This window comes from Apiospora hydei (genome assembly GCF_038363865.1).
Source record: "Apiospora hydei strain CBS 114990 chromosome Unknown utg000004l_segment0_segment0, whole genome shotgun sequence".
NCBI lineage: Eukaryota > Fungi > Ascomycota > Sordariomycetes > Amphisphaeriales > Apiosporaceae > Apiospora > Apiospora hydei.
Window position 1 is genome coordinate 3,207,821 of NW_027117363.1, and position 22,596 is coordinate 3,230,416.

At 52.6% G+C, this 22,596-nt stretch overlaps 8 protein-coding genes across 8 annotated transcripts; 1 reads left to right on the forward strand and 7 right to left on the reverse strand.

Annotated features, from left to right (window-relative positions):
* Positions 1-2,188: 2,188 nt before the first annotated feature.
* PG997_003537 (uncharacterized protein) lies at positions 2,189-3,018 on the reverse strand (the record flags this gene model as incomplete). The annotated part of the gene is made up of 3 exons (XM_066807852.1): positions 2,189-2,450; positions 2,535-2,607; positions 2,946-3,018. The coding sequence occupies 3 exons, from the start codon at positions 3,016-3,018 to the stop codon at positions 2,189-2,191; spliced, it is 408 nt and encodes a 135-aa protein (XP_066671470.1).
* Positions 3,019-3,936: 918 nt separating this feature from the next.
* PG997_003538 (clathrin heavy chain) lies at positions 3,937-4,705 on the reverse strand (the record flags this gene model as incomplete). The annotated part of the gene is made up of 2 exons (XM_066807853.1): positions 3,937-4,299; positions 4,349-4,705. The coding sequence occupies 2 exons, from the start codon at positions 4,703-4,705 to the stop codon at positions 3,937-3,939; spliced, it is 720 nt and encodes a 239-aa protein (XP_066671471.1).
* Positions 4,706-4,737: 32 nt separating this feature from the next.
* PG997_003539 (uncharacterized protein) lies at positions 4,738-9,183 on the reverse strand (the record flags this gene model as incomplete). The annotated part of the gene is given in 4 exon segments (XM_066807854.1): positions 4,738-7,198; positions 7,218-8,584; positions 8,649-9,020; positions 9,097-9,183. The coding sequence occupies 4 exon segments, from the start codon at positions 9,181-9,183 to the stop codon at positions 4,738-4,740; spliced, it is 4,287 nt and encodes a 1,428-aa protein (XP_066671472.1).
* Positions 9,184-10,586: 1,403 nt separating this feature from the next.
* PG997_003540 (CBF/Mak21 family-domain-containing protein) lies at positions 10,587-13,879 on the reverse strand (the record flags this gene model as incomplete). Its single annotated transcript, XM_066807855.1, has 3 exons — positions 10,587-11,898; positions 11,949-13,093; positions 13,199-13,879. The coding sequence occupies 3 exons, from the start codon at positions 13,877-13,879 to the stop codon at positions 10,587-10,589; spliced, it is 3,138 nt and encodes a 1,045-aa protein (XP_066671473.1).
* A 527-nt stretch (positions 13,880-14,406) lies between these two features.
* On the forward strand, positions 14,407-16,180 carry PG997_003541 (prolyl-tRNA synthetase 1; the record flags this gene model as incomplete). Its single annotated transcript, XM_066807856.1, has 2 exons — positions 14,407-14,483; positions 14,512-16,180. 2 exons carry the CDS (start codon positions 14,407-14,409, stop codon positions 16,178-16,180), a joined length of 1,746 nt encoding a protein of 581 aa, XP_066671474.1.
* Positions 16,181-16,307: 127 nt separating this feature from the next.
* On the reverse strand, positions 16,308-18,270 carry PG997_003542 (uncharacterized protein; the record flags this gene model as incomplete). The annotated part of the gene is made up of 5 exons (XM_066807857.1): positions 16,308-17,078; positions 17,180-17,353; positions 17,407-17,487; positions 17,542-17,821; positions 17,900-18,270. 5 exons carry the CDS (start codon positions 18,268-18,270, stop codon positions 16,308-16,310), a joined length of 1,677 nt encoding a protein of 558 aa, XP_066671475.1.
* A 1,803-nt stretch (positions 18,271-20,073) lies between these two features.
* Positions 20,074-20,955, reverse strand: PG997_003543 (uncharacterized protein; the record flags this gene model as incomplete). Its single annotated transcript, XM_066807858.1, has 2 exons — positions 20,074-20,466; positions 20,560-20,955. 2 exons carry the CDS (start codon positions 20,953-20,955, stop codon positions 20,074-20,076), a joined length of 789 nt encoding a protein of 262 aa, XP_066671476.1.
* Positions 20,956-21,736: 781 nt separating this feature from the next.
* On the reverse strand, positions 21,737-22,183 carry PG997_003544 (uncharacterized protein; the record flags this gene model as incomplete). Its single annotated transcript, XM_066807859.1, has 1 exon — positions 21,737-22,183. The coding sequence occupies one exon, from the start codon at positions 22,181-22,183 to the stop codon at positions 21,737-21,739; it is 447 nt and encodes a 148-aa protein (XP_066671477.1).
* Positions 22,184-22,596: the final 413 nt, after the last annotated feature.

Below are 22,596 nucleotides of genomic sequence, written 5' to 3' on the forward strand. Positions count from 1 at the left end.
TCGCCCGTCTGACCGCCCACCGTTTTCTCCTCTTGGCCACCCCAATGTGTACCGTCTCCTCTCAGCTATATCGTACACAGATGGGTCGATGGTGGTGTTTTTGTTCACGGAGCCATCATGCCTCAAGACCGACGATGTTTAGGCCCGACTTCGGGGCTCGGGCGGCGGAACCAGTCTAGTTAAGGCTGATGAGGGCAGTACTGTGTAAGTGAGTAACGCCGGCCACGGCTCAAGGCAAGTTCCGATCATGGAGCTTTGCTCACCACAATGACCAACCCCATCGGTCTCCGAACCGGCGGGGGAAAGGGTCTCTCAAACACGTAAGGAAGATACTACCTGCAAACCAGCACTGACTTGCCAAAGATGCAAACATTGATGCGCTGATGACACTGCGCGCATCCGTCTAGGCCGGCTACGCAGATCCCTAACTGGGAATTAACCAGATTGGACGCATATCTAGATATGCATCTGCAGGATGACCACCAATCCCGATGGGCGATAGCCTATAGGCACGCATCCCACGCCTGGCCAAGCAACGTCGGGCATGCGGAAGGCGGGTAGGCCCTTTCCAGCCTGCACTATTAGCACGGCAACCCAAAAGTAAAAAAGTCCAAGGTCACTGGTTGATCACTTCCGAGCGAGCAACCAGCCCAGCCTTCTAAATCGGTACATATCTGCATCATATATGAGATGAGCCGAACCAAACCCACACACTTGTGTATGCGAGAGGCCTTGGCTTGTCAAAGCCAAGAAGATACAGCCCTCCTTCAGGGCAAGATACAGCTGCAGGCTGCCACTGTTGATGAAAATATGCTTTGTTTCTGATCTGCCGGAGGTGAGTGGAAACACAACACCTGGTAGTCTTGGCTCTTTTCCCCCTTCCTTCTTTTTTCTTTCTGTCTTTCTACATATGCCGCCAAGGTCGGCCCAGTTGCTACCTACATTTTGACCGACCGACACACGACTCGCTCCTCGGTGATTTCAACGTTGCTATTTCATGCCAGCCGGCCAGACATACAGGGCCAAGAGGACCATCTTTTGTCTTATTTGTCCACTCCACGCGCTGTGGAATCTGCCGGTAAAAAGTATAATGAATTGAAACCGAGGGAAAAAGTAGACTAATAACTGCAACGTGAGGTTCTATCTAACCCCTCCTCATGACCTCCCCATCTCTTCCAATTAGCAGCTGCTACTTCTCGGTAGACGGATTCGTAATATCTTCCCCGGGCCCCCGTCTGCCCGTCTCCTACTTATCTCCATGCATCAACACCAGTTGACCAGTTCAATTCTTTAATCCCCTGCGCCCCATACTCCAAATTCCCGATGAAGATGCTTGCCAACGAAGTTCACCCTTTTTCCTTCTCTTTCCACATAAGATGCCCATATCTCTTCCCAGGATGCTATGCGCCCAGAAACGCGCCCAGAGATCTATTTTGCTTCACTTCGCCGTTTTGGCCGGGAGACAGAGATAACGGAGTGGGGGTGCCTTCTCTTGGCTGGCTTCGAAACATCAGTGCGACGGAATTGTCCATATTATCTACTATGCTGACTGCACCACAAGGGGAGGAGCCCGTCGGCCAGCCGGCCTACAAGGTATAGCTGCATAGTTCACAGACCGCGCCGAGAAATCACTCACTGCTGCATATGTACAAAGACTACGCCACGGCCCTGAACGGCTTCGTCCTCCAGACTGCGGCACCAGCGTGGGGAGGCTCCAGAAAATGGCCGAGGAGCGGGACTTGGCTCCTTGTTCTGCCATGCCGGGCTTCTCAGATCCACGAATGAGGTTGCCAACAGCCGGTTCGTGAGACGCTTCCCCAGATAGCTACGAGATGCGCGATATTCGAATTGTCAGGATAGGTATCCGCCTGTGCATAGAGAAGCAGATGGAACTCCAATAAGGTAGGTAGGTACTTATTGATTTCGCTCATAGAACAGTTGATGTACAGGACCACAAAGCCGTCCGCCCCGGTGGCCATAGTCTATCTTCCTCGGCACCCTGCATCTCTATATCATCTGCGGTCTCCCGTCTTGGGAGGGATTGACAGCATTACGAGGGAAAACCCCTCTTGTGTTGGTCGTCCGTCACACCGCCTGGCTTTTTGTCAACCCTTCGCCCATTGATAGCCCATTGACCTCGTGTGGCTTGAATAAAGCGCACATATTTCTTTCAGCCTCATCGGCTCGTCTATTTCGAGACGACATCCTTGACCTTGTCACCAACAGCAGCGACCTTGGCCTTGGCCTCCTCTACGGCGCCCTGGGCTTGGGCCTTCTCCTTGCCGCCCCAGTTGTGCCACGAGAGGTATCGGTACCCTTGAGTAAGCTGGGAGCCCTCGTTGATGAAGTGGCACGCGAAGAGGAGGTAGTTCTTGGGTGAGACGGCGAGGGAGTAGCGCATGAAGGTTGCCGAGTAGATGCAGAGAGCGGCGGTCATCTGGCCCGAAATCCTGGTAGGACGTTAGAACAAAGAGCGCAATTGGGGGGTCGCAAGCGCGAAAGTAGCAGCTCTCGTCAGCTCAGGCGGTGCTTACAGGTCGGGGGACTTCTGCGTGTCCATGACGGCGGCAACGGGAATACCGAAGTTAGAGACCGGACCCCAGAAATCTGTTGCACGCAGTTATTAGTAATCGCCAGATATCAATGGTAAGTTGGCTCCAGGCAATATGATCATAGGAAGTCCAATGGCGGCGCTCGATCCGGGGCTCCGGTTTACGGCTCGCCAGCAAACAGCGACGAGCGCAAGACGACGGCTTGTGACTGCCGGCCCTTGGTCGCAACTCTTGCATGTTTGCCTCGGGCACCAATGCGGTCTTGGTATTGTTGCAGAAGCAAAGCGCCCCGTCTCGGCCGTGGTTTGTCGTCATGGTCGGGTTTCAAACGTAGCGAAGGCCGGATACGAAGGGATATCATATAGCATAAGACAGGTGGCTTTGATTACGTACGGGTCGAGCAGAAGTAGCTCACGGTCGGGTTGGACCGGATCTTGGCATTGACGGCTTTGAAAAAGGCGGCCATTGTGAATTGGTGTTGTGTGAGGACGGACGGGTCAAGGTCGAGGGTCGTGGACAAGAGTTCGCGGGAGGTCGATTGAAAAGCTGCTGCACGATCTTTCTTCAACTGAATTTCCCCAACTAACTAATGGCGCCGTTTGCTCCGATCCTGGCTTGGTTGGTCGGGGCTTGGCTTTGCGCTTCCCAATCCTTCCCCAGCTTGCAAAATTTTGGGGGACCCGACTTGACAAAATTGAGTCACGTGTCGTAATAATCCCTTATTTTCTCACTTCAGCATTCAATGTACGTCATGATAAGCGAGATAGATACATTGAACCTATTACCCGGGCAATGGGTATTAGCAATTGAGTCTGCCCAGCTCGATCTAGGCAAATGCATGCAAACTACGATGTTACACGAAAGGTTACTGGGTTGGCCATCAGTTTCTCAACCAGAACCAACATCGTCCCTTTGTAGACCTTTTTCTTTTTCTCCCCCACATCGCATTACCATGTAGACGCATTCAAGAGATGATTCAACGGAAAATAGATGACTCCTTATTTTACTATCATACAGCCCTGCTGCTTAAGCGCAGGTTGAGTCTCAAAACTGTAAAAATGTCACACAATATTGGGTAATAGGGGGCCTGAAAATATTTCCCAAACCCTCCCCTGCCTGACGGTAGATGTGAACAACGTCTTCCCCTTGGCGTGTCCTGTCCACCCTCTAGCTAATATCCCCAAAAGTCTCAAGAAAACACTTTTCTTCAATGCGGAAACTTCCATCCTCGATTATAGTATGGCGCTTGTTCGTCCTGTAGCCCTCCAAAAGGCGTCGAGTCCATGTATGGCGGTGGCGGTGATGGACTGGCTCGAGGATACAGCGGCATTAAGTGTACTAGCGTAGGCACGCCTGCCACTGGTGCTGAAGGCGCCGGTGCTAACTAAAACCCGAAGCCCGTAGGCTGAGGCGCAAAGCCGTTGGTTTGTCCGAACATCGCAGGAGATGCGCGGCCACCGGGAGCACCACCAGGGCCGGCCGTGATCATGAGCCGGCCTCCACCAAGGATCGGGGTCTCCGTCTCGTCCTTCTCTTGCGCCTTATCCTTGGCCTTTCGGGCCTCGCTGTCGGCTTTCAGGGTGGCAATCTCCTTGGTCTGTTGGCAAAGCATGTTGATCATGTAAGGCATGGCGAAGTCAGTGAGACCATGGCGCCACGACAGTTCCAAGACGAGATCGGGACGGATGAGGTCATAGCAGGCGTAGAGCATGCCCACGTAGCACTCCTTGCTGCCAATGTCGACAAACTGCGATTATGTTAGCGTGGGAAAGAGAGAAGAGAATGAGGCGACTTACATATCGGAGGAGCTCCTCAACCACATCAGACTTGCCAGAAATGGCAGCGGTCTCAATGGCATCCTTGAAAAGCTTGTCTTGCTTCGAGAGGGCAATCGACTTCTCCCATCTCTTCGTCTTGCGGTAGATGTTAGCGGCAATTTGACGGAAGAAGACGAGGTCGTGCTTCTCAAGACGTGAAGCAAGATCCGTGGCATCGTAGTTGTCGTAGTTCTCGACCGAGTCTTTCAAGGTCTTGTAGTCCTCCTCCTCAATCAACAGGTCGTTGATGGCATCGTTGACCGTACGCTTGTTCTGCGTCTGCACGTTCAGGAGGAAAGGCTTGATCAACGGCAGGTTGTCCGACTTCTGGAACATCTTCACAACTCTGTTGACATCAATACGGGGAGTCAAGGCCTGGAGAAGATCGGTGATGAGCGAGGGTGCTGCTCCAGGTAGAAGTTGATGGCGCGGTAATAGATCTCCAGGTTGGCAACCTTCACCACGATGTCCTTGAATTGCTGGTGTTCCCAAGAGTTCTCGGCACGCTCCATAACAGCCAAAGCTGCATTGTCGAATTCGTCATAATGATAATAGCAGAAGACCAGCTCTGGCCACAGGTTGGCTTCCTCGCAGGCACGGATGAGCTTGGGCAGGTTCATTCGGCTCCAGAAGAGCTTGATGTGCTCCATGAGCCTCTCCGGGTGATACCGGGACAGGGCAATGCCAAGTTCTGTGAACATGCCCATGTGGGCGCGCTCAAGGCCAAGACCCTGCTCGAGCAGGTCGATGAGCTCATCAAAGTAGCCTTCGTGCTCGTACTGCTTGACGAGGGTTTGCAGCTGTTCGGCATCAACGATGAGGTTGAGACCGCAAATCTTTGCAAGGCGGAACTCCTTCTTGTTGACGCAAGCCCCGTGTACCTCGCGCCATACTCGGATGTTGTTGGCTTTGCGTGCGCATTCAACAGCAGCCTGGTAATCCTCGAGGTGGACAAGGGTGGTGGCGAGTTTAGCCCAGTTAGAGATGCTGGTGTAGAAGATCTTGGCAGCTTGATGGAAGCCCTCGTTCGATGCCTTATCACCAGATTCTTCGATGTTGGCAACGTTAGTGCCCCGAAGGAAATCCTCGAGCTCGCCGAGCTGCTCAAGCCTGGCAAAGCAGAAGGCCAACGCAGTATCGATGGCAGGCTCTCTCATCGTTTTGCGAGCCATGCGCAAGAACTTGACCAAGTCCTCGTCCTTGCCAGCGTGAGTGCCAACCTCGATAACCTCCTCGTAGTTGCGAGGATCGCCCGCCTTGATGTACGATTCGATAGCATCAGAGACCCGCAGGCCATCCAGCTGAGCCTTACCAACTATGGTCCAGACCTCAGGCAGGTCAACATCTTCGGCAAAAGTACTAGCACGGTCAATGCTGACAACGTGCTCGACGAGGACGGCTGCAGCTGCGGTTGGGTTGCCAGCCTTCTTGTAAATCTCAAAGGCCTCTTCATGGAGACCGACGTTGATACAGAGCTGAGCGCACTCCTCAGGATCATAGGCATCGAGACGCTGGATATAATCAGCGACTCTGCCCTTGTCGGCACGAGCAGCAGTCAAGATGAGCAGGTTCTGCAGACTTGGGTTGTCGTTGAAGGGCGAAGGCTCAAGCATGATCTTCTCCAGAAGCTCAATGAGCTCGGACGGGAGATCGGCTGCCAAGAAAGAAGCGACAGCTTCCGAAACCTTGGCTGGGTCGGTGCACTCAGGCACGGCAGTAGCCACTACCTGATCGATCACTGAACGGCGGTGAATGTTGTTTTCGCTGAGGACAAACATCCAGAGTTCGCGATCACTTCGCTCAAGCAGGTACCGGGCTTGGGCTCGGTACATCGAGTTCTCATTGGTAATGTTGACCAGTTCCAGATCGTTCTGACCCTTCTGGTAGGCAATGTACGCCAAGTTCGGGTCTCGCTTCTCGCAGTACTTACCGACACCGAGAGTGTCATACTGGTCGTTCTCTTTCAGGAACTTCTCGGGGTTGTTGTTCGAGTCGATGTAAATCTTCGCGAGAGCATTGAAAACGGCCTGTTGTTGGTTGCCAGCAGCCAGTGTGGCTTCGAGGAACGGAAGCAACAGCTTGAGTCTGTTGCGGCTTTCAACCTCGGACACCAGGGCATCGATAGGGATGGCGGTCGGGTCGACAGAGTTCAGAAGACCCTTGATGACTGACTCATCGCAATCAACGTCCAGAAGACCGCCAATAACCTGGGGCGTTCTACCGGGGTTGACGCGTTGAACATATGTCTCGATCGACTGGAACTGCTGGTTCTGGTACAGGTAGAGTACCAAATCATGGACGAAGTCGAAGCGGTCGCACACAATAATCAAGGGAAGCTGCTCGGGCAGGCGAGCCTCCTTCAGGAAGTTCTTGACCTTCTCAGGGTTGTAATGTTGGCTGTCGCGGCAGATCCTCTCGACCTCGCCAGATTGGCCCATCTTGGTAGCAGCCTCGATATACTTGAAGTGAACATCGGGTTCTTCCGACATGTTGACGACACTACCAAGGTAGTAGAACAAGCCCTCAAAGGTCTTGTATTTCTCGAAAAGATCAATCAGGTGAGTGGGGCCCAAAAGATCCGAGTACTTCGTGGCAATCTGAACCACAGACTGAAGATTCTGGCGGATGTTTGTCTTCATCATGGCGTCTAGACAATCAAGAGACTGCTCAACCGACATTTGGCCGAAGAAGGTGACCAGCCAGTCAATACTGAAGTTCGGTGTGGCAGCAATGTTGACAATGACGCGCTTTACGGCAGCCGGGTCCTCGTAAAGCTCCAGCGCCTTTTGAGCAAGCCCCTTGTTGCTCACAGAGCGAAGCAATTCTACCCTTGTCGAATTGAGTGAACATCTGGTTGCTCAAGATAGCATCTGCGACCTGAGGAGCCTGGGCCAGGTTCATCTCCAGCAGTCTCGTTTGAAGGTGCCCCTGGTCGGGCCTGTTATCCTTGAGGACGTCGAGCAAGAATGCGGTTGCCTGCTGGATCATACCCTGGGACTGGAAGACATCGACAACGCGCTCGATATCCACAAGGGAGCCACCCTCGTTGTTGACGAGAGAACTGGCAAACTCGGCACCCTTCTCAGAGTTGGCGCGGACGATGTGGTTGAGTAGACTAATCCAGTCAGGCTGGTATCCGGTCTGGCTGACATAGGGCAGGATCTTCTCAAACTGGCCAGTCTCGGCAAAAGCGGCGACAACCTTATGGGGGGCATTGCCCTTCAAATATACCGCCAGGGCCATGTTAACGTCATGGGGTCTAATTAAATCACCAAGCTTCTCCGAGAAATCCAGCTTGCCCTCCTTGAGCCACTTCTCCAGAAGATGCTTGCGGCCCTGTTGAAGCACGGGTACAGCGAGCTCCAATGTCTCGAACTCGTTGAGAGGGGTGGTCTTGTCGAGCAGCATTCCGAAGTACTGGAGAATATACGACATCTTTCCAGGCTCCTGGGGGAGGTTCTTGAACCGGTTGATCGTGTCAGGTGTACGGAGAAAGCCTCGTGGCGAGTTCGCGGCAACCTTGGCAGCACCCGCGTAATCGCCTCGCTGGAACAGCGAATCGAATTGTTGACCGTAGAGCTGATCAGCGCCAGGAAGACCAGCCCTAGAGGCCATCTTGATTGCCATCTCAGTATTAGCGGGATTTTGCAAAAGATACTGGACCATGTTGTTCTCGTCAACAGCAACCGCCAGAACCTGGCCCTTTCGGTTGATGCCAACAATACCGGCCGATTCGGAATCGGAACAAGTGGTGAAGATGGTCTCGCTCGAGATACGGTTCATGAAGATAGTAGCGCCAGTCTCCAGGTCGTAGAGGTGGATGAAACCATACTTGGTGACCATGTAGATTACGCCATACTTCTGGGAGACTTGCATAGCAACCGGGAAATCGTTTGTCGCCTCGGGTGGGAAGTAAATGTCGACGGCTTTCTTTGCGAAAGCAGGGTTCGCGTCGGGCTTGTCGATCTCGACGATATGGAGCTTGGCACCCGTGGCGGTCCGGACAGCAAAGGTGAACACCTTGGTATCGGCCGGAGCACCCTCGAGTCGAACAGTGCCGAAGCTGGCGGCATGACCCTCGATGGCCTGGCTGATGCCGCGATCCTTGGAGTACAGCTGGAGGCTACCAACGACACGGCCTTGCTGTTGTGAGATACCAACAACCGCCATCCACTTCCCGTCGCTATTAATTCGGTAGTTGATGATTTGGCAGCCCTAGCAAGCTTGGTTAGTACAAGATCCGGGGCATTGGTCACTAGGTGGTTCTTGGTGCGCATACATTCATGTTGGCATTTCGCTTAAAGACCTCAACGGGAGCTGCTTGGGTAGCATCGTAGACGTCCCAGTGGAAAACGGCCGTGTCTGTGACCAAGCCGAGTGTTGATTCGCTGACCCATTTCCAGAAGACGACGTCTTCGTTCATGGTAGCTGACTTCAGCTTCTGCTTCTTCTCCAGGTCGAAGATCTGCAGCGTTCTAGACTGCGCACGCAAGGCGATAATCTGCTTGGTCCAGTGCATAATGGCACTGTCGGCCTTGATGGGGCGCCGAGTGACATTGTTGCCCTGCTTGAGATCGACGATGACGACTTCGGGTTGTGCTGCCTCGCTCTTCTTCTCCCGTATGCAGATGAAGTAGTCGGACTCTAATGTCTGTTGTCGGGCAGTGTCAGCAAAGAGATCCAAGCCAGGGCGAGCAGAGCTAGTGGGCGATCAATGGGCCACGTACGCAAGAATTGAAGCTTATACTGGTGGTGTCGACACCGACTGTGTTGAGCATCAACAGCTCTGTGAACTTGATGGGAAGGGGCGCCATGGTTGCTGTTCACATGGAAAGCTGCTATGTTTAGTCGAATTGGGCCGATCGCAATGGGCTGGATCTGAGGACACCTGGACGAGTTGGCAAGCTCGTGGCAGCTTCGCAGTCGTGTGTTCGAGGTGGCGGTGTTCGCGTTCCACTGGGGAAGGAAGGATCGGATTAGGCGCAAGAAAAGGTAAAGAGAACCTCCAGGGACCGTGGTGATTATGTAGTGTGTGGGCGTGTAGATCTAAGTCTACATCAAGTTCAAGGCAAGGCAAAGAAAGACCGTGAGAGAAGCACGCGCTCTAGAACCTCAGGGAAAACAACCACTGAGATGCGAGGCCCGGCAATCGCGATGAGAGTACTGTACAATGCCTGATGGGAGGGCGAAGGTAAGGTGGTGTTTGTTTGTTTGTGGGGGAGGGGAGAGAGGAAATAGAAAGAGATTGTTGATGTGGGAATAATAGGCAAACGCAAAGGTGTGATCCCTTTTCCCAGATCAATTTGATGGTCGTTCAGTTTAGGAGAGGCATTACGCTTACCTGTTCGCAAGGACCTTGGACCTCTCCGTCAATCAACGCAGCAGCAGCAGACGGGCCAGTACGTAGCGTCTGGGTGGCAGCAGCGCAACAGCAGCAGCAGCAGCAGCAACTCAAGCAAGCCCAATCAATTGGAGGCGCGCATGGATTTCTGTGGGTCGCCTTCAGCAGCACAAGGGTGGTGCATACGTATCGTAATGCTGTGTGATTGGACGCTTGGGCCAGTTACAGGCCCCAAGCTTGCGTTGCATAGGAGTCGTAGGTCGCAGCTCCCCTGGATTTCAATTCTTCTTTGCCTGGGAGCAAGATTCCATACATGTCTGTCTACCTTCCTGAGCTACCTACCCGTCAGGCTGCAATTGAATTGGCTTGCTTGCCTTAGCGTTCCAGCCTTACATTTTAGGCCCCCGTTTAAATGGACAGATTAGGTCAATGCAGGTACTGGAGGAGGAGAGACGTTCAGCTCCGTAAAAAGTAATGGCAGTTCTGAACATAAACCCCTGAGCTCGGGTATGCTCTCTCGGTAGGTGTACATGAGCCATACAAGTAATTCTTGATAGCACGCAAGATAGCTGGGGCTCACTTGTCTCATACAACTACGATTATTTTCTTAATTTAATTCGAATTGTTGCGATATAGAAATTGCTGGATTTACAATATGTTTGAGCACTAATATTGGGACTCATCAATCACGATCATGTATGAATCAAGCAATCATGTTGCTATGCAGTTGATAGATATTTTGCCTCTCAATTGGGAAGCAATTCGAGCAGTGCTTCTGCCTTTCTCTCCCACGCTCATCCACATACCATGATGAGTAAAAAGTATTAATGCTACAATATATGTAGATACCTGTCCATTAGGTAAACCACATACTGACTAATAATTCCCTTCATCCTCCTCGGCCAGCATTGCCGCGTAGTCGTCGGCAGTGGCAAATGTCGGAAGGCTTCTGAGCATCTTCTTTCTCTTGGTGCGCTCAGACTGGGGTTTCTTGTCATCCTCCTTGTCTTCCGCGACAGCTGCTCCGCCTTCTTCATCGTCCTCATCGCTGAAGCCAAGTGATGACACATCCGAGAAGTCTGGCGCGCTGCCTTCAGACATTCCGTCCACGTCCATGTCTTCTTCCGCATTGCCGCCGGCTTCTTCATCAGAGCCGTCGAGACTCATCAAGTCTTCGAAATCAGATCCCATATCACTCTCATCGTCGATCTCCACCTCAGGTCGCGACGCTGTAAGCGCGTTCCAGATCTCCTCTTCATCGCCAGACTCATCAGCCTCAACGCCCTCTTCTGCGCTGACCTTGGCCTTCTTGGCACGCTCGGCCTGGGCTGGCTTGCCGATCTGGTTAAAGTACTCGTGGAAGAACACATCCTCGACCGCAACATCGCCGGCCTTCTTATTCCAGAAGGAGGCCGAGTTCAGCGATGCACCAGTCTTGTGGGTTGGCTTGCTGGAGAGCAAGATCTGACTTTGTCCAGTGGCGGCCACAGGCTGCATGAGCGAATTGCCCTTCATGCCATCTGAAGCCTTCGGGTTACGGTACACAAACTTGTCCAGGAAATGGATCAACGTATGGTTGGCCAAATCAGGCTTCTGCGCCGGCTTCAGGCCATTTAGGAGACTCTTGGCATAGACATCGACAGAGGGATGATAATGATTCAGGAAAGGAACCAGTTCCCAGAGACAGCTGAGATGAGCATTACTGTACTCCGGGTTTCGCTTACGCCCATCATAAGCATCCTTTGGAATCGCCGAGTTTAGTCCATCAGTGACCGCGTCATCCTCTGGAGAGGCATCAGGAAGGTCATCGTGCTCCTCGGGGTCGGTCAGCAGAGACTTCAGGCCAGGGAAGACCCCGTAAAGCTCCATGGTGAGGTACAGAATACCACAGACGAAAGACGGTTGCTGCAAGTGTAATATCTGAAGCATTCTCTTGACGAAGGCCTTCACTCGGCGCACATCCACGTCCGCCTTCAGACTGCGGTACAGCAGATTAAGATAGAGTGCCTGCTTCGAAGATGTTGCGAGGCGGGTATCCAGAAGCGACTCGTATAGAGTTCGGTAGAATCGCTCCGTAGCAAGGTGCTTGGTAGCAACAAGCTGTTGAATCAACATCAAGGCCTGTATGCTTGTGTTAAAGTTGGACGAGTGGGTAATCCTAAACAACGTGTCCAGATGCGATTCGAGACTAAAATTGGTTAGAAATGTCAAGTGATATTGGGTGAGGCCCGAACTTACGTAGAAGAATCTGTTTCCGAGAAGGGTACTGCGCGGTTGATGCCGGTCAAGATGGCGGAGACGAGCTTCTCGGCAGCCTCCCGTTCACCTTGTCCAACGTTGACGTCCTTATCGGACTCCTTAGGGGGACCGGAGGACCGCCGCTGCTTCTTTTTCTTCTTTTCAACTTTCGCCGCGGCTGAGAAGTCGACCTCAGCGAGCGCTCCAGTCTTGAGCAGAGAAACGAACATGCCAAAGTAAATCTTGAGCAGCGAGTCTGCAATTTGAGGTTCTTTGCTGCTCAGAATAGTCTGGTTCAGGGTGTTTACTGCATAGTATTTGGCACGGACGCTTTGGCCGGGTTTGAAGATGATCTCCTGCTCCACGGATCGAATCACCACAGCCTTCATGCCTGGGTGAAGGTTGACCAACTGCAAGAGCAGGTACGACGCTCTGGAAGCAATCTTCCTCTCGCGATCTCCGAGCTTGTTCACCAACAGCCTGAGCAAATTGGCCTCTTGTTCCGGCTTTTCTTTCAGGAGAGCGTACACCATGTCAATAGATCTGACACGCGAGTATTCAACCTCGTCGTCACACCAGGTTTCGAGAGTCTGGATAATTTTGAAGTAGGCATCCTTGAGCCAATCCTCGAACGCCCAGTAGATCAGATGCTCTTTGTTGATCTTGCCAGGCAACTGTTGGTCCGATGACCAGGATTTCGTGTTGAATTTTTGCAGGGTACCGATTAGACCAGTCTGAGCCGTGAACGGGCGCAAACGGCGGTTTGGTGGAAGGATGTTGCCAGGGCCGAGTAAATCGACAAGAGCGGCGGCTGCTGCCAGAGCCTGCCCACGACTGCGCTTGGCGGCAAGACCCATTAGATTCTCCAGGAGCTTGATGCTGTGCACAGGAGACTCTTGGATGGCCAGAGTCAATGCAGACGTTTTATCAGAAATGGTACCGGAGGACATAATAGTGGACATGAACTTGTGCGAGGATGACGCAGACAAGGTCTTGCTGTAGGCGGCAATGTCTTCCTCGAGAAGTGACGCTGCGTAAGTCTTGAGACTGTTGAGCGCAGGGAGGAAAGGAGCAACATGGTCAGATTTGGGCTCGGGCAATTCCCTCAGCTCTGTAGCGTGCCAGTCGGCTCTAGCTTCGAATATCTGTCAAGAGTATAAAGTCAGAGAGAAGTCCTTGCAGCTACAACTAAGTACGGGGAGGCTTACTGACCGTCTTCCGCTTTGCCTTCATCGCTAGCTCGTCTTTACTCTCCGGTTCGTCCTCGGAGGAGGATGCTTCTTCCCATTCTTCATCTTGTTGGGGGCTTCCTCCTCGTCCTCGTCCTCTTCTTCTTCTTCCTCCTCGGCAGCCTCCTCGGGCTGCACCTTCTCAAAGCCAAGCCCTGAAGCGAACTTGGCCAATTCGGCTTGAAGGTCCTTGTCTCCACCCTTCTGGTCGCCGTAGGTCTCATCCTCGGAGTCGACGTCTCCAACGAGCTCCAGGTCCTTCTCATCTCCTCCTAATGCCATGATTTCGTCGAGGAGGGCATTGGGGCCTTGACCCTTCTTCGGGGTTGGTGGTTTGCCATTCTGCTCACTCTTGTTCGGTTTGTTTTGCTTCCCCGACGGTTTTGAGGAGTTTTCTTTCCTGTCCTTCTTGTTGCTCGCCTGTTCCGTCTTCTCTTCTTGGCGTTTTCTCTTCAGGTTGGCTTGTGGCTGCGCAGGTTGAGACGGCTTGGGCTTGTCCGCTGGCTTAGGCTTATCCGCCGGCTTGGGCTTGTCTGTCGACTTGGGCTTGTCCGTTGGTTTTTGCTTGCCCCCCGGCTTGGGCTTGCCGGCTGGCTTTGAATTGTCTGCAGGCTTGGGGTTGTTCCCAGCTTTCTGCTCCGAAAGCTTCTTGTCGATCTTGGCTGTCAAGCTCGACAGAGCTGCATCCGTGAAGGCGGACATTGTGCTTCCGTGTAAGACCGACCAGGTCGCGATCGATCCGGGATTTGTTATGGGGTCCCAGGGCCTAAGTAGAAACAAAGGCAGGTGAAATTCGAGGAAGTCAACAAGAATCCAGTCCCTGCTAAAATTCTGGAATTGGGACTCGGGACTTGTCAGTTATCTCAAGTTAAGGTACCGCCAAAAGAATTAAGAAAAATTATAGCGGGGCAATGCAAGGCTGACGATAGTGGGAGCAGCGGATGATAAGCTCGGCCAATCACTGACCTTGCGCAAAGCTCGGTCGATCCACTCTGCGCCCACTAGCAATGCAAGGCTGTATCGACGGTTCGCATTTTCAAGACGAAGCCTATCCATCTTGAGGGGCCGTCTCGAGCCAATCAATAATTAAAACACGTATTGTGCGATTGCTTCTTGTTCTTTAAATCTACAGGTGACCTTGCACACTACGTTTTGTTGGTCTTGATAACTTACTTCAAACTCGAAACTTTTTTGTTTGGTGGGTTGGGCAATGACATGATGTTCCAAACATGTTCACCTCAGGTGGCAGCTTTGACCAGAGTCTCCCTGACAGGTTCACGACGACCTCACTTCAGGACCAGCATTTGTAAGGCCAGTACGCTAGCCCGCCAGAGGGCCTGTTTGTCGAAAACATGGCTTCCCACCGGTGGTCTTGCCCAAGCCGATAAGGAGGATGGTCATTCGAAGCTGGTCCGGGCTGGTTATCTGCGTCAATCGCATCCCGGTGTCTTCCACATGCTTCCACTCGGCCTTCGAATGCAGGAGAAGCTCGAAAAACTGATAGACAAACACATGCTCTCGGTTGGCGCCTCCAAGGTGTCCCTCTCGTCTCTGTCGTCCCAGGCCCTATGGGAGAGGACAAAACGGTTGGAGGCGTATGGCCCAGAACTATTCCGTCTTAACGACAGGAAAGATGCACCATTGCTACTAGCTCCCACTCACGAGGAGGAAATCACAACTCTGGTGGCAAAACTCGTCACGTCCTATAAAAACCTCCCGCTTCGTTTATACCAGATCGGTCGTAAATATCGCGATGAGCTTCGGCCGCGTCAGGGTGTTCTCCGTTCAAGAGAATTTCTCATGAAGGACCTTTACACATTCGACGCCAGTGTTGATGCAGCGCTGCAGTCCTATGAAGAAGTTCGGGCCGCATACTCTCGACTCTTTGACGAGCTCAAGATCCCGTATGTGGTAGCTGAGGCTAGCTCTGGGGATATAGGCGGCGATTTGAGCCATGAGTACCACCTGCCCTCATCGATGGGCGAGGACATGGTCATAAGCTGCAACAGCTGCTCATATGTGGCGAATGAAGAGCTTGCTGTGGCGAAGCCTCCTTCTCAAGACCAAAGTGCCGCCAAAGCGCGAGTCTGGCGTGGTGTATCCAAAGACCGCACTTTCCTAGTCAATGTCTGGTACCCGAATGTACCGGGGCTATCCGAGTCCGATATCAACACTCACGCAATCAAAACAGTCGTACCGGGACTGGACTCCAGCATGGAGGACTCGATAGCCTTCTGGACCCAAGATTCAACAAAGGAGTCTGGGTCATCCCAAAAGGTGCTGAAGCTCGTCAACGTCGTCGATAGGAGAATGAGCCCCACCATTAGCGAATCTATAAAAGGAGGCAGCCACCCGCAATTGTTGCCTGTCGGCTCCAACCTCGATGTCTCATCGATCAAGATCGAAACCATTACCAGCAGCGAGGGCGGCCAGCCTATCAATGCCCTTCGTATCCGCGATGGCGACAACTGCACCCACTGCGAATCGGGTAAGCTGAAGGTGGAGAAAGCGGTCGAGTTGGGCCATACATTCCATCTCGGCACACGTTACTCGAAGCCCCTCGGAGCAAACGTACAGATGCGCGAGAACGTCATGGCTCCCATGCAGATGGGCTGCCACGGCATCGGCGTCTCGCGGATCATCGGCGCGGTAGCAAACCACCTGGCCGATGAGAAGGGCCTGAACTGGCCGCGCGCGATCGCACCCTTCGAGGTCGTCGTCATCCCCGGCCGGGGCGTCCAAGATGAGGACGCACACGAGATCTACGATCAACTCGTTGGTGAGAAGCAGGAAGTCGACGTTGTCCTCGATGACCGGGCGGAGTCTTTCCCTTGGAAGATGAAGGATGCAGACACCGTGGGCCACCCCATCATCGTCTTGCTTGGCCGCAAGTGGCTCTCGGACCGGATATGCGAGGTTCAGTGCAGGAGGCTAAAGGTGAAGGAGGACGTGGCATTCGATGAACTGCCCGTGTATATCAACAATCTGTTGTCGCAACTCTAGTATACCCCTAAATACCTATGTATATCATGTCATGTAAGATATTATGCCTTCCATCTTCTTGGACAGCTTCGTCGTCACGCCCAGAGCACTGTTCATTGATACAGCATAACAGCAAACGTCCGTTACTTCAAACGTGACGTCGGCGAGCCCATTGCGTGAGATATTCCCTGCCAGCCAGCCTATACGTATCCTCTTCCACATATGATCCACCCTGCCCCTGAGTCTGCAGCACCAAGTTCAGCCCCTTATCCCCGTCTCCGTACCGGGGCCATGCGGGCAGACCCTCGCCGTTGGGGTTCCCACGATGCGCGAACCGGATCCACTGGTCCTGCATCTGCTCGCTGAGGGCTCTATACCCGGGCCAAGGCCCAACATACGCCGGGTTGCCGAACACGAAGGCCACCTCGGTGTAGTGCGCCACGCCCTTGTAGGCGGGTGCCAAACTTCTTTCCCCGCCGCCTCCTTCCGTTACATTGCTGTCGCCACCGACATACCCGCGCGTGTTGAACCGGTAGATGTAGGTATCGGGCGAGTGCCGCGCGTAGTGGCGTGCGTCGTCGAGCCGTGGCGCGTGGTAGAACACGTCGCCCACAACGGCCGCGGCTCTCTTGTACTGCCAGCCACCCGCGTCCGCGAAGCGCTCGGCCCCGGTGTCGAGCGGAATTCCCTGTGCCGGGTCGTCCGGGTAGAGTTCCAGGATGCGCTCGACGGCCAAGGCCGGGAACCCGAAGCCTGCTCCATTTTCCAGGTAGTCGCGCAGATCGGCGTCAGTGTTGATGGGCCCTTTCGGCGCGTTGTCGGTGCCCTCGTCCGAGTTGGTACCGTAGAGGTGCGGGATGTGCGCGAAGCGGCCGGAGTGGAGGAGCTCGGTTGGGTAGTTGGGTATGATGTCTCCGTCCTACTCCCATCGGCGTCTCGAGTCAGCACTCCTTTTTACCATGCGTAGGCGGAAAGGCAGTATTAGGAAACTCTTCTGGACTTCGTCACTTCGAGACATACCACAGTGGGATAGAACCCAGGCCCGCCCACTTTTGACGATGCCATGAAGGGGTAGAGAGTGTCATAGTCGACAGTTCTTAAACAAGCCAAAGTATCGGGAACATCACTACAGTTGACCTGGTTCACGATCTTGTCGTATATAGGTTGATACCAATCAGATCCGTTATACCAAGCCTGGTGACGTAAATTAGCGGCTCGACTCTTGGTGAACAAATTTAATCCCTTACCGTTGCTGCAGAGCCGCTTTCCTGTATCGATCGGTGAAACAATCCATCCGTACGCCCTCCATAAGTCATCAATAGTTGGCCCTGTAATCACGTCAGTGGTTCGGCTCCTCGGCTTCTTCCAAGTATCAACCATACCACAGCAAAGGAGCCTGAAGACTCTCCCCAGATCGTGACGTTTTCGGGATCGCCGCCAAAAGCCTTCAAATTCTCCTGAATCCAAGCTAGTGCCTTACGCATGTCTCGTAGAGATAGGTTCGTTTGGCCGGCGCCCTGTATCTCGCGAGAGTACATCATTCCCCAACCTCCTTTCCTATAATTGATACTGGCGCCGATGACCGGCATGCCAATCTCAACTGATCTCTGGACGAGAAATGTCAGATTATAAGTTGGGAGGCCCGTTGTCCCGACCTGGTAGCTGTCGATGGTAGACGCATCTACAAGTCAGCTTGACCACCCAGTATCAGGTTCGAGCAAAATATCTGGCTCTACATACCTTCCACCGTGTATCCAAAGCATGATTGGCAGATTTGAGCTGTCATCGACCCCAGCTGGCCGCACGATGTTGATGCTTAGGCAGTCCTCGCCCATGCCATAGATACTGTCGGAGCTCACATTCTCTTCTGGGCATGCATGTCCATACTGCTTTGCTGGACGGACCCCATCCCAGGTCTCATTCAGAGATTGGGGTACGCGGAACCGGTTAGGCCCGCTCGTATCCTGCGCGTACGGAATGCCCAGAAATAAATCCTGCCGAAACTCGGGTAGGTGAAGTCCTTCGTAGGTTCCATTCAGTACGTCTATTGTTGGAACTGCATGTGCTACTAGAGGCAACCAAGTTAAGAGGTGAAAAAGAAGTTTCTTCATACTGCAACTGGGAACAGGATTGAGGCTTACTAGCTGGGAAGTCTGTCAGCAGGTGGACACAACTAGCCAGTGCCAGGATGGGCCAGTATATCAATGAGGAGTAGCACCAAGAAGACATCATCAAGAACCGAGGTCGGGATTCGGATCTGCATGGTAAATGCGACGTAACCAGAGCCTAACTACTGGAGACTTATCGATGAGACAATCCTGTTCTTGCGTGCCTATCGTGTATCATGCAGCTCTAGCGGCATCGGCGCTCCGATGCCAAGAGATGTATACCCCTCCTGAGTAGATAATAGTCGACACAAGCCAAAAGGGGCGAGACGTCCCTGTTTGTTTCCTATTGATAAAAACAGAATATTGGGTATTGGGTCTTGGTCAATGACTTCGTGACAATACCACTACGGTCTTGAGTTGGCTGATGCGTACTTAAGGATGGCATCAAAAGCTTAATTTGAGTACTCAACGACCAGTCTCTTTAGACACAAACCCCAGAAGGACACCTCTTCCCATGTTATGTAGAATGTAATCGATCAATAGGATAATCTTGAGCTGCTCCCTTACAGCCCATCATAATCCTGGTGTGACGATCCTTCCCATTCTTCCAGTCGCCAAGCCATCGCCGCCTTTATAGAAGACCAACGAGGAATCTAAATAGTCGTCTATCACATTGAACCGAATTCATGGCTGAATAAGATATATTATGTTTCTGAAGTATTCGAACGAGAAGGTCATGGCAAGTCAGCAAAGGGGTACCGTCGAGGTCCTAACTGGGGGTGTAAGTAGCACTTGGATAGGAGCACCTGCGATTCTCTACTGATAATACCTCGAACCCTGGCACACCTGACAGCATGGACTCAGCGAAAAAGAGTGAGTGTTCTCTGTGGGAAAATAATGCATGCGCTGGTGTACGGAGGAGGCTACTATCTCCTTGAATTTGTTCACGTGCGAGTATAGTTCGGCACGACAAGGGGGTTTCAGTTTGAGCTTCCTCAACGGTACCCGACTTCTGTTGCTGTATTAATGGCATCGTGCCGCGTCTGTTAGATTCACGGACGAACGACGTGAGCCTGGTTGCTTGTTCGTATCCTGCATTACATGAAATCGGGCAGCCCATTATCGGCGGCACGAATCTGCACAGCATCTCCAGCAAATAAGAAGGGTAAGTTGAGCGGCATCGAACCTTTTTCTCAGAAATGATGTAAGCAGCCCTGGAATTTTCCATAGCAATTAGCCTTAGACAAATGCGAATCAAAGGATCTCAACTCTCAGAGAATTCAGTCAGGCCAACGATGTAAGATCGGTATCCCGAGGCATCCTTCATGTTGACACCCCTCGCAAGAATATCGACTATGCGGCAAGATGTATCGGCAGTATCGCCCTGTCAGCATGCATGGCCAGGCACATGGTTTCCTTTCTAGGTAAGAGGCAGATATAACCCAACTGCATGGAATTCGCTCATAAACTGTAGCTGGCCACACGGCTCATGCATTGCTTTCTAGCCGACCTCCTCGTCCTGCTTTCTCAGCAGATCGTGTTTTAAGTATTGAATTGTATTCGCTGGAATGCAGTAAAGATATAATAAAAACCTGTGTACAGTTGTATGCTTGATTGGGGTCTAATTTTTCGCCCGAAATCGATTCAGGGGCTTTGATACAATATTCGAGGACACATGACCGCTACCGTGGTATTAAAGTACAGTGCCTCGATGTTCGTAATCACACATCCCTCGTGTTTCTTCCACGCTTTGTAATGTGGTGATTGCCCAGAGAAAACAATAGCCCATCTGCTCTGATACTCGTCTTACATGAGGAGTCTCCAGGCACCAAGAAGCAGAGCAGCGAAACCAGTGCATACACCCATAAGCCACTGCAGGGTTTGGAACTTGACCTGTTCCAGCTTCTCCCGCAGAGTTGCGACTTCTTGCTCGATCTTAGTTTCTGTCTCCTTGATCTTCAGCTCTTGGTTTGCGGCCTCCTCTCGTATGCGCCCCTTTTCCAGGTTCAGATCAAGTCGTACAGAAGCCTGCGTGCGGCCGATTTCGTCGCGTAACCGGCTGTTCAGCTTGGTAATATCGTTGGTGAGGCGCTCGTGCTCCACGCGCGTAGTGCTCGACTCGGTGCTGTCCGCCGAGAGCAGCTCGGAGCGCAGCTTGGCAAAGTCTACTTTTTGGGTGTAGGTCGCCTTTTGCCGCATCTTCGCGAAGGACCATGGTTCGGGTCAGGTTTTGTATGCTTTGGAGTGGGTATTAGCAGGCGGCCCCTCTGGGAAAAGCGATATCGGCCAAACAAACCTCTCCTCGATGACGTCGTTGAGGACCTTCATCATGGCCGCCGACTGATCCTCGGTGAACCCTTCGCTCTGCAGCCGTTGTACAAACTTCAAGGTATCGAAATGGTGATCGCGCATGCGCGGAGCCGTGGAGTGGAAAGACCGTCGGAGCGCCGGGTTTCGGAGGATAGCGGAAGGGCGCTGAGGTTGCGACCTCGTCTCCGAGTGAAGAGCTCGCCAGCTTGTCTTGGAGCCTGAGCCATGGTCTGGCTGCAAAGATGCTGCTTGAACCTGTTGCGAGAGTATAATGCCCGATTTAAAGCCCCTGGAAGTCGCGGCTGGCCCTTGCCAGCTAAGACGAGGCAATAAGAACCTCGGAAGCGATTGCGCTGCGTGCACAGTAGTGTTTGCCATTGCTGGTATGAATCGAGGGGGTAGGAAATTAGTAAAACAAAAGAGAAGAGACGATATGGAGAAGATGCGGTAATGAGTGGTATTGGAACGTGGAACAATCAAATCAATTGGGTTATCAGCGACAACGGCATGGAAGACAGCATGCGAGTTTCGGGCCTTGCTGTCAACGTCAAGTGGACGGAGCGGGTGGATGATCGTGGACAGCAGACAGGGGCTTAATTAACAAGTGGGTACGGCTAGAATCGGCAGCACCGTAGCCACTAAGGCCAATAGAAGCCACTCAAGAACCAATCCAGCCACAGCTCCACCAGAGAGCGGAAGTGGCTGGTTTGGGAGAATAAAAGTCTTGCGAACCGCCTGCGAAGTTTCTTCCTTTTCCTTTCTTTCCATATTATAAATGAACAACGCAAAAAATCACATTCGCGAGCAACAAAAATATTCGATGCGAGGTAGCTGCTTCCGGCAGCAGCCCAAGACCATTGAAGTTCTCGAAGAAATGAAGAATAACTCCCAGCGCACAATCTTGGGTGCGGCGCTTCTCTGTGAGGTGGGAAGGGTCGCAATGATTGAACGTACATATCACATTAACACATCACCCATGCCTGTTGAAAACCCTGCTCGAGTAGAGATATCTGCTTGTCGCCTACGTACATAGCTAGCAGACTGCAAAATATCTGAAAGTGACCATCGCTTGCATTGAACCAAACTGAGCTCGCCTGCCAGTGCTGGAAATTTTCTGTCCAGCCCACTTGCGCTGCCGAACTTTTCGCTAGCCTTCTTCCTAAGTGTCAAACCACTCCAGAGGGTCATCCTTGGCGAATACCGCTTTGTAGGAAAAGCCTCCGTCTGGCAATTCCGCCCTGATGGTGTGAAGCGAATGGACCTCCGCCGTCTTGCCGTCTTCTGGGCCCGGCTCAAAGGCCCTGAAGTGAATATAGCATGGGCCGGTCTCCGGCATGGTGGGAATGCGTAGTTTGCCGAAGAGGATGTGGCCGTACGCGACCTCTGCGTGGCGGACGGACACGAAGTCGTCGACCGTGAAAGAGGTCAGGTCCTCGTCGGACAGATGGGCGATGGCCTCGAAGTACGGCAACTCGTGCTTGGCCTTGTCTCTGCGTTCGTGCTTGAGAAGATGCTTCAGGTCCTTCTCGAATTCCAGGAAGGCGCTCCTCGATGCCTCTTTGGGTGTGTGAGGCTCGCCGAGCTTAGCCGTATCAGCGGTGGCCATGGTTGTCGGTGTTGGGTTGGAGGGGTATTGCTTGAACTGCGTGAATGCTGGCAGCAGAATTGGTATGATAATTGTCCAGGTAGGCTGGACGGTGGGTAGTAGGATATGGAAATGTTTATTTTGTCCCGATATTTCGTCCTAATTACTTATATATGACTTATGTCACCAGGGAGGATCAACGTCAAGGGTCACACTGCATGATTATGATGCCAGCGAGATGCGTACACCGTCGTATGAAGTTGCAGTGCAAGCAGGTTTGAGGACTACGCAGTGAGGGGTTAGTCAGGGCTTGGAACAGTCGATCATTGGCTTGCCCATCTGCGAATCGGGAAGGTTCATTGATGATGGCAGCCTGCCACGTACTAGTTATGACCACGTTTGTTTTGAGTTTCAGCCAGGCCCAAGCAAGGATA